Source organism: Plecotus auritus, assembly GCF_963455305.1.
Source record: "Plecotus auritus genome assembly, chromosome: 1".
NCBI classification, from domain to species: Eukaryota; Metazoa; Chordata; class Mammalia; order Chiroptera; family Vespertilionidae; genus Plecotus; species Plecotus auritus.
In genome coordinates this window covers 70379739-70393596 of record NC_137770.1, presented here as the reverse complement: position 1 = coordinate 70393596, position 13858 = coordinate 70379739, and the positions used below count along the sequence as shown (strand labels likewise).

General features: G+C 41.9%; 1 protein-coding gene across 7 annotated transcripts in view; it reads left to right on the top strand.

Annotated features, from left to right (window-relative positions):
• TMEM62 (transmembrane protein 62) overlaps positions 1 to 13858 on the top strand; it is a 76906-nt gene that overhangs the window by 34839 nt on the left and 28209 nt on the right. For 3 of the 7 annotated variants that reach the window (XM_080674680.1, XM_080674677.1, XM_080674679.1), the window contains exons 5-8: positions 1426 to 1567; positions 4931 to 5055; positions 5476 to 5598; positions 12870 to 13025. In XM_080674680.1, coding sequence (XP_080530806.1) covers positions 1426 to 1567; positions 4931 to 5055; positions 5476 to 5598; positions 12870 to 13025 — 546 coding nt within the window. Of the gene's footprint in view, positions 1 to 1425; positions 1568 to 3829; positions 3837 to 4930; positions 5056 to 5475; positions 5599 to 12869; positions 13026 to 13858 lie in introns of those variants that run through there. The other 4 variants (XM_080674683.1, XM_080674681.1, XM_080674678.1 and 1 more) reach the window with 3 other exon arrangements.

Here is a 13858-nt window from a genome sequence, read left to right as displayed (position 1 = left end):
CTCCGAATGAGTCTGGGTTCCCGGAAACTCGCCCGGAACTGGAGTTCAGCACAGTCGGGAGCTTTCGTGTCCCTCCCGCTTGGGAAAGCCAGCCAAGCACTCAGCCGCCGTGCACTCAGCCGCCCGTACTCTCTGCGCGCGCGTGTTTGTACCTCAGCCTTTTGCAGCTCCTCTGAGTCTCAGTGTGCTTTCCTTTTTCCTTCTAGTTGTAGAATTTCCACTCAGCCAGCTTTCCTGTGGTTCTGGATGGTGTCCGTTTTGTCTCATAATTGTAGTTTTGATATTGTTGTGCGAGGCAGCAGTTTAGGTGTTTACCTATGCCGCCATCTTGGTTTCTTTTCCTGGATTTATTTTTAGATAGTTGGATTTTAATTTGTCAAAAATATAGCAATATAAACAACATATGAGATTATAAAATCCTGAAGAATAACTGTGAAAACATTGAGCAGGAATAATATAAATAAACTTTTTAATGAGGAAAAAGCCCTGAAATGGAAATTTTAAAAATACCAAGAAGAGAGGCAATAGAATTGACTATTAATTGTAATATGTATGATAATTTATGATATAGTTGATGGCTGTTGTGGCTTAAATATAGCTCCTTGATGGCACATTAAGTTTCAGAAGTTTATTTGTATTTTTCATATATGCTGTTAGGTAAAAAGTCATATAGGACACTTAGATATTTTCTTACAATGTTCTGACATTTAAATAATATAGGTATACCCCAATGTAATCTATACTTTCCTTCACATTTATTTAACAAATATTTAATGAGTATAATTAGTCACCAAGTACTATATGTACTATGTTACCCATCCTTTCTCTCTACTCTTCACTCTCCGACTTTTCAGACACCTGAACACTATTGACACATAAGATGGTGAGGACTTTTATTACTGGATGTGCATCCTGTGAATGTTATCAGTATGTTTTTAGGAACTGAAAAAGGTTTACTGACCCATACCTAGACTATCAGTTTTCTCCTGGTTTGATGACTTCTTTGCAAGCTTTTATCGCTAGTTAAGCCTCTGTAGTCCTGTTTCAAGAAATAAACACCTTTTGTATCTCACTGCACCAAGAATTCTACTATGTACTTAGTAGGACTTAACTACAGTTTTAATGATTGGTAAGTACCATTTCACTAGGTTCTGACTGATCTCTTTCTTAATGTTTAGTGGACTGCTTAAAATCGCCCCCCTACTTCTCTGCTTTACTTGGCAACATTGTGTGTTGGTTATTGTCTTTAGAGACAATGGGAGAACAATCTTGAAAATTTCTTTTACACTTTATCCATTGTGGATCTAGTTCAGTGTATTTCTCTGTCAGATCAGAGGAAGCAAACCATAGTGTGATATTAGGGCATTTAAATGTATTCAGTTTTTTTATGATTGCACTAAAACTTTTCTGTCTTGTGTTTTTTAGGAAATATTCTGCCATACGTAGAGATGGCTCTTTCCATTATGTCCACAGAACTCCCTTTGGAAACTATTCTTTCATTTCTTTGGATGCCACCCTAAACCCAGGGCCTAAGAAGCCCTATAATTTCTTTGGAATTTTAGATGAGGTACAGTAAAAATCTCACTTCTCTTTGTAGCTAACCTATTTTTCTCAGATATATGTGGCTCACTTAAAATTTTCCTAGGGAAATAAGTCCTTATCTAAAAATGCTAGAGAAAAAAGTTTCCTGTGATTACAGGTACAGCCAGAAGAAATTACTGGCTACTTCAGCACTATTATTGCTATACCTATTCGTGCCCCAAAATCTGGGAAAGAAGTACCTCACATTTTATATTTATATTTATTCAGTAAACATTTATTAAATATGTACTAAGTGTAAGATGCACTTAGCAAGGTACAGGGCATACAGCTTTGTATACTTTATGGTATATTCCTAAACCCTGCAGTTGCCATTTTTAACTAAAGGTCGGTCTCTCTCTCTATCTCTATCTCCATCTCTATCTCTCTCTATCTCTATCTCCATCTCTATCTCTATCTCTTTCTCTCAATATATATATTGAAATAAATAAGTTTCTTTTAAACAATTTTTTGTAAGCTAGGTGAAAACTCTTTGTAAGCTGGATTAAAACTGTCTGGAAAGTCACATCTGAGAACCTATCATTATTTCTTGGTACAACAAATAGCAACTCATTAAATGTTCAGTGAGCACATGCTCATATGCAATATGTATGTGTCCATGTATAAGAATACAAAGGTGATATGGTCAAGTCCCGGGCCTCTTAAGTTATTTAATCTCATGGTGGGGCATAAAACCAGTGCAGAAATAACTCATAAAAGGCTGAATTTGCTAAGTGCTGAAAGAGATTCAAAGTGATATGAGGGTGTAGAGGGGCTTGAAATCAAGTGAACAGAATATTGTCTGATGCACTGTGTTATATTAGGCATTTTATTTAATGTAGGTGTATTTTGTTTTTTATCTATCAAATGTCTTTAGACCGAGTTGATTAAAATGTTATTTTTAAAAGTACACCTCAGAATAATGTTTTTTAAAGGTATGATTGAAGGATCATCTGCATAAAAATCAGCTGGAGTCTTATAAAATGAAGATTCCCGGCTTTACTTGCAATGTATCAAATTAGAAACACTGAGGGTGGGGCCCAGGAATTTATTGCCAATAGCACTTTACAGATAATATTAATGTACATTTACATATGTACAAGTTATTTTTGCAATCAACTTCTTGAGGGATGATTTACATATAATAAAATGCACTCATTTCAACTGTTTGAAGAGTTTTAAAATATATATATATTTTTTTTATTGATTTCATAAAGGGAGAGGGAGAGAGATATACACATCAATGATGAGAGAATCATTGATCGGCTGCCTCCTGCATGCCCCCTTCTGGGGACTGAACCCAAAACCTGGGCATCTGCCCTGACTGAGAATCAAACCGTGAGCTCCTAGTTCATAAGTTGACTTGCAATCACTGAGTCACGCTGGCCGGGTTGTTTGCAGAGTTTTGATAAATGTCTATATTGGTGTGTAACTCTCACCACAACTAAGAACCCCAGAAAGTTCTCTTGCAAAGTCAGTCTCCACCCCCAGTCCCAGGGGACAATTGTTCGGGTTTTCTGTCAGCATAGATTACTTTTGTTTGTTCTAGAGTTTTATATAAATGAGATCATACAGAAGGTACTCTTGCATTTGGCTTCTTTTACTCAGTATAATGTTTCTGAGATATATCCATATTATTGTGTGTATCAGTTCTTTCTGTTTAAAAAAATACATTTTTATTGATTTTTTTTTTTTGCTAATCCTCACTTGACGATATTCTTCCATTGATTCTCAGAGAGAGTGGAAGGGAGAGGGAGAGACAGAAAGAGAGAGAGAAAAACATTGATATGAGAGAGACACATCATTTGGTTGCCTCCTGCGCATATCCCAACTGGGGATTGAGCCTGCAACCGAGGTACATGCCCTTGTCTGGGGATTGAACCCAGGACCCTTCAGTCCTTGGGCCGATGCTCTATCCACTGCGCAAAACTAGGGCTTTATTGATTGTTTGTGTAACATTAATGGGCTGCCTCCTGCACATTCCATACCAGGGATTGAGCCCAAAACCCGGGCATATGCCCTGACTGGGAATCAAACTAGCAACCTCTCAGTGCCCTGAAGATGCTCAACAAACTGAGCCACACTGGCCAGGGCAGTTCTTTTTTTTTTTAATCCTCACCCGATTTTCCATTGATTTTTAGGGAGAGTAGAAGAGACAGTGAAAGGCAGAGAGAAACATCAATATGAGAGAAACACATTGACTGGTTGCCTCCTGAACCCCTACCAGAGGCCAGGCTGGGGAGGAGTCTGCAGCCAAGGTATGTGCCCTTGACCGGAATTGAACCTGGGACCCTTTGATCCACAGGCCGACACTCTATCCACTGAGCCAAACTGGCCACGGCCAGTTCTTTCTTTTTTAATTGCCAAGTGTATTCTGTTGTATGGCTGTATGCAATTTGTTGATGGTTTCTAACTTTTGGCTACTATGAATAGAGCTGTTAGAAACATTCAGGTACAAGGCTTTCTATGGACATAATGTGCATTTTGTTTTAGTATCAGTATCCTCTTTATTAATTGCAGTGTGGTATACAGGGCTGAAAATGTTAGTGTTTATTTTTATAAAGAAATTTATAAATTTTAAAAATTATGTAAGGTAACGATGCTTATTTTTGTTCCCTCATCTATTAAATGGGGGTAATATCTGCCCTGTTTATATTATACTAGAGGCCCAGTGCACAGATTCATGCACCAATGGGGTACCTCAGCCTGGCCTGCACCCTCTCACAATCCAGAACCCCTCGGGGGATGTTCAACTCCCAGTTTTGGCCTGATCCCCAGGGATTGTAGGGTTTAAACAGAGAGTCCGACATCGCCCGAGGGATGTAGTAGTGCATGAAGCAGCAGGTGGCTGGGGAGGAGCCTGAGCCTGGGCCAGGCATTGCACCACTCCCGTTCATCCTGGCCCCGCTGCACCTGCTGCCACTGCCACTCAGTAGCACTGCCGTGGAGGCAGGAGAGGCTCACGCAGCCACAGCTGCGCTTTACAGCCGTGAGGCCAGCATCTGCTGCCCGTCGGTCAGCTGAGTGGTGCTGTTGCTGTGGGAGCGCACTGACCACCAGGGGACAGCTCCTGCATTGAGCATCTTCTCCCTGGTGGTCAGTGTTCGTCATAGTGACCGGTCGACCTGTTGTTCAGTCGTTTGGTTGTTTGGTTGCTTAGACTTTTATATATAGAGATGTGAAAACAGTTAGAAACTTACAAAGGTCCATACAGGTCATTAATTAGCAGGGTGTCAGCCCGAAACATAATACGCTTATTATTATAATATTTCAAGGGTGTTGTTTAATCTATTGACATTAGATTTCAGCCTGAGCCTAATTAAAAGATTTTTCTATGTTTCTTCCTTTTTAGAAACAGATGGAGGAGCTTTTATTATTGTCAAAGGAAAGTAATCAGAGCAACCACACTATTTGGTTTGGACACTATACAACATTTACTATTCTTTCTCCATCACCAGGAGTTCGGTCAATAATGAGGTGAGGCAGGCTTCCAAAATTAAAATTAATTGTTTTTAATTATTTTATACTAGAGGCCTGGTGCACGAAATTTGTGCACAGGGGAGGGGGGGGTCCCTCAGCTTGGCCTGCACCCTCTCACAATATGGGACCCCTCAGGGGATGTCCGACTGCCGGTTTAGGCCCGATCCCTGCAGTTGAACATCCAGCAGTAGGACATCCCTCTCGCAATCTGGGAACACTCGCCTCTAATCACTTGCCTACCTGCCTGCTCAGTGCGCATTATAGCAATGGGTCATTCTGGTCATTCCACCGTAACGTGCTTAGGCTTTTATATATGTAGATTACTCTACCTGCCTTGCTTTTTTGAAGAAATATTTGTATGAATTTGGCACCACAAGTTATTTTTATTCATTATTCCATTTATTTTTCATTGGTTAGTTCAGCTATAGCTTATTTGTGTGGGCACCTCCATACACTTGGTGGACTGATGCCTGTTTTGCACACTCGTCACTCCCAGGGCACTTTGGAACTTGAGGTGGGAGACTGGAAGAACAACAGAAGGTAAGGGGTAGTTACCCCACAGAATAAAACTTACACATGTTAACACATTATGGACCAGTAGTTTTATTGCTAGCTTTACCCAGTGGCCAGATAAGTTTCTATTGAACTAGTACAAAAAACGTTTTACATAAATGTTAAAGGCTTGCTTTAAAATTAAATACCCATTGCATTTTGAAGTTATTTATTACATGTTCTTGCAAGCTAATATCTTTTTAAAGTATGATACTTTGTAAAACACTGTGTAATATGAAGCGAGAATTCTTGTGATCCCTCTGCAATGTGTTAAGTTTGATAAAGCAATAATAGCTTTCTTTTTTTGTTTGTTTGTTTGTTTGTTTGTTTGTTTTTAAGGTATTATATGTGTACATATCTTACCATTGCCCCCCCCACCCCACTCCCATACATGCCCTCACCCCCCAATGTTTTGCATCCGTTGGTTACTCTTATATGCATGCATATAAGTCCTTCGGTTGATCTCTTATTTCCCCCACCTCTCCCTAACCTTCCCACTGTAATTTGACAGTCTGTTTGATGCTTTACTGCCTCTGTATCTTTTAGTTCATCAGTTTATAATGTTTTTTATTATCCACAAATGAGTGAGATCATGTGGTATTTTTCTTTCATTGACTGGCTTATTTCACTTAGCATAATGTTCTCTAATTCCATCCAGGTTCCTACAAATGGTAAGAATTCCTTCTTTTTATGGCAGCATAGTATTCCATTGTGTAGATGTACCATAGTTTTCGGATCCACTCATCTGCTGATGGGCACCTAAGCTGTTTCCAGATCTTAGCTATTGTAAATTGTGCTGCTATGAACATAGGGGTGCATATATCCTTTCTGATTGGTGTTTCTAGTTTCTTAGGATATATTCCTAGGAGAGGGATTAGTGGGTCAAATGGGAGTTCCATTTTCAGTTTTTTGAGGAAACTCCATACTGTTCTCCACAGTGGCTGCACCAGTCTGCATTCCCACCAGCAGTGCACGAGGGTTCCTTTTTCTCCGCATCCTCGCCAACACTTGTCGTTTGTTGATTTGTTGATGATAGCCATTCTGACAGGTGTGAGATGGTATCGCATTGTCGTTTTGATTTGCATCTCTCGGATAATTAGTGACTTTGAGCATGTTTTCATGTGTCTCTTGGCCTTCCTTCTGTCTTCTTTCAAAAAGATTCTATTTAGGTCTGTTGCCCATTTTTTTATTGGATCATTTATCTTCCTTTTATTAAGTTGTATAAGCTGCCTGTAGATGTTGGAGATTAAACCTTTATCAGTGATAACATTTGCAAATATGTTCTCCTGTACAGTGGGGTTTCTTGTTGTTTTGTTGATGGTTTCTTTTGCTGTACAAAAGCTTTTTATTTTGATGTAGTCCCATTTGTTTATTTTCTCTTTGGCTTCCATTGCCCTAGGGGCAGTATCAGTGAAAAAGTTCTTTTGGCATATGTCTGAGATTTTGCTGCCTGTGGATTCCTCTAGTATTTTTATGGTTTCCCGTCTTATATTTAAGTCCTGTAACCATTTTGAGTTTATTTTTGTGTATGGTGTAAGTTGGTGATCTAGTTTCATTTTTTTGCATGTATCTGTCCAATTTTCCCAACACCATTTATTGAAGAGACTGTCTTGACTCCATTGTATGCTCATGCCTCCTTTGTCAAATATTAATTGCGCATATTGGTTTGGGTCGATATCTGGATTCTCTATTCTGTTCCATTGATCTATATGTCTGTTCTTGTGCCAGTACCAGGCTGTTTTGAGGACAGTGGCTTTGTAATACAGCTTGAAATCTGGTATTGAGATCCCTCCTACTTTATTCTTCTTTCTCAGGATTGCTGTGGCTATTCGTCTTATTGCTATCGTGGATATCCCAATTAAGGAAAAACTTGTGATATTTCTGTTTTTGAAGTAATTTATGTATCTGGCACTCTTTGTTGTTGTGCAAAAACTTTTTACAACAGTTATGTTTGCTATCACTATGTTATGTTGGATTTTCAAGACACATCCATTAGGAAATAGTTCTCAAATTCTAGTATGCGTAGAATTCTGGAGGATCTTATTAAAAACTAGAGGTCTGGTGCACGAAATTCGTGCACGGGGGTGGGGGGGGTCCCTCAGCCCAGCTTACACCCTCTCCAATCCAGGACCCCTTGGGAGATGTCCGACTGCCAGTTTAGGCCCGATCCCACAGGGATCGGGCCTAAACTGGCAGTCGGACATCCCTCTCGCAACCTGGGACCGCTGGTTCCTAACTGCTCACCTGCCTGCCTGCCTGATCGCCCCTAACCACTCTGCCTGCTTGCCTGATCGCCCCTAACTGCTCTCCCCTGCCGGCCTGATCGCCCCTAACTGCTCCCCTGCCAGCCTGATCGTCCCTAACCACCTCTGCCTCAGCCCCTGCCACCATGGTTTTGTTAAGAAGGACAACTGAAAGATGTCCAGTTGACCCGGTCTAATTAGCATATTACCCTTTTATTATTATAGATTAGTCAGCTCAGACAGCCATAACAAAATATCATAAATTTGTGTGGCTTAAACAACAGAAATGTATTTTTCTCATAGTTCTGGAGGCTGGAATTTGAGGTCAGAGTACCAGCATAGCATTGTCCCATACACCAGAAAGTGGTGGATCGATTGCCAGTCAGGGCACATGCCCAGGTTGCAGATTCAATACCCAGTCCAGTGAGTGCAGGAAAACAACAGAACGATGTTTCTCTCTCTCTCCCTTCTTCTCTCTGAGATCAATTAAAATGAATGATAAATAATTTTCTCTAAGTATGGTTTTAATAGGAAAGACATTAGTGATTTATGAAGTGAAAAACTCATTATAACACATATATATAGCATGACCCCATTAAAAAAAATTTATTGATTTCGGAGGAAAGGAGGAGAGATAGATAGAAACATCAATGATGAGAATCATTGATCAACTGCCTCCTGCAGAGGATCTAGCCTGAAATTTTACCAGGAATCATATCATGACCTCCTGGTTCATAGATCGATGCTCAACCACTAAGCCCCAACAGCCAGGCCCATTTTTATCAATAGCAGGCACATGAGGTACATTGGCAAGATTTCACTCCTAGACAAAAGTCTGAAATTGCCCAAACTCCTCTGCAGCTGGGTTTTTGGACATGAATTCGTTTCTGCCGATTGGATGCACTTGAACAATATTTTGAAGGCAGAAGTGGGGCAGAGGCATCTTCCCACAGTTTGGGCTGTTTGCTGCTGGTGATCATGTTTGCAGAGATGTAGAGGTTTTCTGCAGAGAATCCAGGCTGTGCACAGGCAGTTGTGGCAGAGGCAGTGCCCAGTGACCTCTTTTGTGGGAGCTGGAGGGCACTTGTGGGGGCAGCAGTTTCCCGATCCCCGGGTCACAGCTGTGCCAGAGTGCCCTAGATTTCAGCTGTGGCTGAGAGGGCAGCTCCTCCTGCTGGGCAGGGAGTCTTTCCTGGGGGCCCAACCTAATATCCACTCCTGCAGCTTTCCAATGATTTCCCAAGCACCAATTCCCTGTGCTAAATTCTTTCCTGCCTAAAATAGAAAAGATCTAAAAACATTTTGGATCCTCTACTTTCAACGAAAACAGTGCTGCACAGGGTCAGGTCTGAGAAGTGGGTGAGGTGTTGCGGAAGGCTCCCTTCTTTGAGTCTCAGCTTCCTCTTCTGTAGAACCGAGACCAAAGATTATCTGTTCATAGTTACTGAAGACCGTGGCAGCTGTGTTTCCTGAAGATGGCCACAACATTTCCTATCCCTCCTGTGGCCTTGCCACTTTCCGCCACTTCCTCTCTCTTGAAGTGGGGCTGACCTCTGAATTCCAAGGCCAAAGCCAAAAAGGTACGGGGCTGCAGCCCCACCCAGCTCCGGCTCTGCCCACACCGTTTGGGGCTCTGTCTGGCGCAGGGCCTTGCCCTTCTGGCTCGCTTCCCCTCCTGTCTGCCGCCCAGCGCCTCGCTGCACATCATGGCCCACCTGCTGGTGCTGCTGGGTCTGTCGGGCGGGGTAAGAGCCCACGTCAGGCCTCGTACCTCCTGGCTCCTGTGTGCTGCTGCCCTCTGTGCCCTGCGGCTCCGATTCCTGCCGCTGTTCCAACCGGAGCCAGACGCCCAGGTGATGTGCGCAGCCCGTGGGGATTGCTGTGGTCACCAGGAAAGCCTCCCCACCCCATCCCCGACTCCAGCACCCTGAACCCGGGTCCACTTCTGCCAAAGGAGAGCCTTGCCCGCACAGCTGCCCGAGACTGAGACTGAGCAACTCCAAGGTCCCTGGACCCCAAACTTCTGCCAGCCAAGGTGGTTGGCTGGCTGGCCCTGCCCTGATCGGGGTGTTGGGGGCGATCCGGCCCGGATCAGGCCAGTTTGCTGGCCACAGTGGGTGTCATAGCGACCAGTCATTAGGTCATTATGGTCGTGATGACATTATGGTCTCTAGCTTTTTTTATATACAGATAAAACTTTCTAGGACCTACCTCTAGAGATTTTGATTGTGTTGGTCTGCGTTAGGACCCAAGAAAATGCATATTTTAAAAGCATACCAGGGCCCTACTGGTTTGACTCAGTGGATAGAGCGTTGGCCTGTGGACTGAAGGGTCCTGGGTTCAATTTCAGCCAAGGGCACATGCCTGGGTTGCGGGCTCGATCCCCAGATGTTTCTATCTTTCTCTCCCTTCCCCTTCCTCTCTGAAATCAATAAAAATATATAAAAATAAATAAATAAAAGCTGTTGAGCGAAAATATGTTACTTAAAAAATAAGTAAGTAAGTAAATAAATAAATAAAAGCATACCAGGCACGCTATGGACCAAACTATGAGAAACACTAGGACCAGCCCTGGTGGGGTAGCTCAGTTGGTTAGAGCATCATCCCAATATGCCAAGGTTGTGGATTCGATCTCCAATCAGGGTACATACAAGAAGCAACCAATGAATGCATAAAGTCAATAAAATTTTAAAATATGGAAAGAAAAACACTATGACTAGAAATACGTCATTTTCTCTTTTGAATTTTATTTAATTAAAACTTTTTTAATATATGTATTTTTTTATTGATTTCAGAGTAAAGGAAAGGGAGAGAGAGATAGAAACATCAATGATGGGAGAGAATCATTAATTAGCTGCCTCCTGCACGCCCCACACTGAGGATGGAGCCGCAACCCAGGCATGAGCCCTGACTGGGAATCGAACCATGACCTCCTGGTTCATAAACAATACTCAATCACTGAACCATGCTGGCTGGGCTTTAATTTAATTATCAATTTTTATTTTTTAGAGAGGAAAGGAGAGAGAGAAAGAGAAACATCTGTGTGAAAAACAGATTGGCTGCCTCCTGTAAATCCCCTACCTGGGATTGAGCTGAAACTCCGGCATGTGTCCTGATCAGGAATTGAATGGGTAACCTTTTAGTGCATGGGGTAATGCCCAACCAACTGAGCCACACTTGCCAGGGCTCCCCTGAATTTTATATCCACATTTCTAGTTATTGCTATAAGAGTTAGTGATTCAAGTTCTTCAAATAGATGATAATTGGTTTTGTTAAGGTTAATTCTTCCTAAGAAGAAACATAACTTATCAAAAGCATACAGTATAATTAAACATAGAAAGAGAACTAAATATATTATAACTTTGATAACAACATTTAAGTGCACTAGTTTAAGTATCGATGAGTATCACTTCATTGTTTAACTATTACCAATTGCTGTTTATTAAGATTTAGTGCTCTGCAGATATTATGTACCCAATAAATATTTGCTGAGCTAAATTGTTTTCTTTCCATTTTTAACTATCTCCATTAATTAAAAAGCAGTTTTACATTGTAGGTGGTACTTACTCATTTTAGTTGGTTTTTGTGGAATCTGGGTAAGAGCTATGCTTGAAGCCTGTAATTAGATAGCTGCTGGCTACTGTAATTACTTTGAGCCTTATAAGACCTGTCTTTTCATGACTGAAAGGCTGTGGGCTGGGCTGGAATTGCCTTGTTCCTAATCCTTGATTGGCCTCTTTATTTAAGTGATACTAATTATGAAACCTTTTTTTCCTCTTCCCGCCTGCTCTCCTGTGTTCTAACCCTGGGGTTTTATTTGGAGTTTTACTGAAAGTATCTAACTTTTACCTGCCCTTACTAAACACTTAAGTTGTACTAGTAAAATAGTTTTTAAAAATAGTATATTAGTAATATTAGGCCAGGCTTTGTTGTAGATGCAAATAAACGTGTGGCTTAACACAACAGATGTCTATTTTTTCATTTATATAAAGCTGGTATGAGTCAGGCAACTCTCTTCTAGAGAGTGACAGGGATTCAGACTTCCTCCATCTTAAAAGGCCACTATTTTAATACCTCAGTTCCAGTACTTTGGACCAGAATTGTGATATGTGTTACTTCTGTTCACAGCCCATTGGTCAGAACCAGTCACATGGTCCCAACCTAATACCAGGGAGACTGGGAAATGCAGGGGAGCACGTGGAGTATTTGGTGAACACTCTTGTTTCTGCCATAGTTAATTATTTCTCAGTTCTAAAACTTAGAAAATGCAAAACTGGTTATTCCTTTTTGTTGTTATTGTTAATCCTCACCCAAGGATATTTTTCCATTGATTTTTAGAGAAAGTGGAAGGAAGGGAGAGAGACTAAGAGAGAGAAACATCTATGTGAGAGAGACACATCGATTGCTTGCCCCCTGTACTCACCCCAACCTGGGGCTGGGGATTGGGCCTCCAACCAAGTTACATGCCCTTGACCAGAATTTAAACAAACCAGCTAGGGCAAAACTGGTTATTCCATAACTTTTATTGTGCATTTAGAAAATCAAGACAACTTAACTTTTGTTAATTTCTTTGAAATTATAGAAAAACATTTAAAAGACAAGTGAAAGGTTTCTAATTGTGTTTATTTTAATATTTTATATAGCATTGTTGATGGTGTGAAGAATGTCAGATATAAGGTTAAGATGAATATCTCAAGTTCAAAATGAATTAATTCAACAAGCATTTATTTAAAAATTAAAAATTATTTAAAAACTAAAGAGTGTATGCTATGTACCAGACATTTATCAAGGCATAGTTAAATTCATTGCTTCAGTCAAATCCCAGTTGTTGTGACAAATGTGAAGTATAAAGTGACAGAGGCCAGAGAAGAAGACAAAAACAATATTATTGACTCTGCATTCAAATTCATGATCTCAAGATATATATTTTTATATTTTTACATTTGTTCTGTATATAACCTTCATGCCTCTTAAAATGTGAAGTGACTAATTGCCTTATCATCCTCTGTTCTCTAGGTACCGCATCTTTGCTTTTGATCATGACCTCTTTAGCTTTTCAGATTTGTTCTTTGGCGAGTGGCCTGTGATTCTTATCACCAATCCTAAGTCGCTCCTCTATAGTTCTCCTAAACATGAACCACTAGAAAGACTCCTTCACTCAACACACATCAGGTATGTAGAAAATTTTCAGAATTTTCTTTCAGTTTGATATTGATGGAGAATAAATCATTGTGACTGCATTTCCAAGTACAGCTATGAGATGTCCTAATTTAGTTGTCTCAACAATCTAAACATTATGTAAAGACTAGAGGCCCGGTGCACAGGTGGGGTCCCTAGGCCTGGCCAGTGATCAGGACTGATTAGGGCCTGCCGGCCAGAGGGAGGGACAGGTCACGGGTGGTTGGCTGCCGTCCTCAAGGAGGGAGCTGGCCCTCGGCCCCTCTGGGAAAGGGGCTGCATCCACCACCACCCACCCCCAGTTCCCCGTCCCAGCTTGGGGCCTGAAGGCCCTGGCGGGGTTGGGCGAGGAGGCGATGGTCACCAGGCTGGGTGGAAGGAACGGATGCCGGATGCCAATGCCGCTCCGACTGTGGGAGGTTAGCTGTGGGAGTGCACTGACTACGAGGGGGCAGCTCCTGTGTTGATCTTCTGCCCCCTGGTGGTCAGTGCACATCATAACGACTGGTCAACCGGTCATTTCAGTCATAATGGTTGCTTAGGCTTTTATATATATACTAGAGGCCCAGTGCACGAAATTCATGCATGGGGGCTGTGTGTCCCTCAGCCCAGCCTGCACCCTCTCCAATTTGGGATCCCTCTCACAATCCAGGACTGCTGGCTCCCATCTGCTCGCCTGCCTGCCTTCCTGATTGCCCCTAACCGCTTCTGCCTGCCAGCCTGATCACCCCCTAACCACTCCCCTGCCAGCCTCATTGATGCCTAACTGCTCCCCTGCCAGCCTGTTTGCCCCAGCTGCCCTCCCCTGCAGGCCTGGTCGTCCCCAA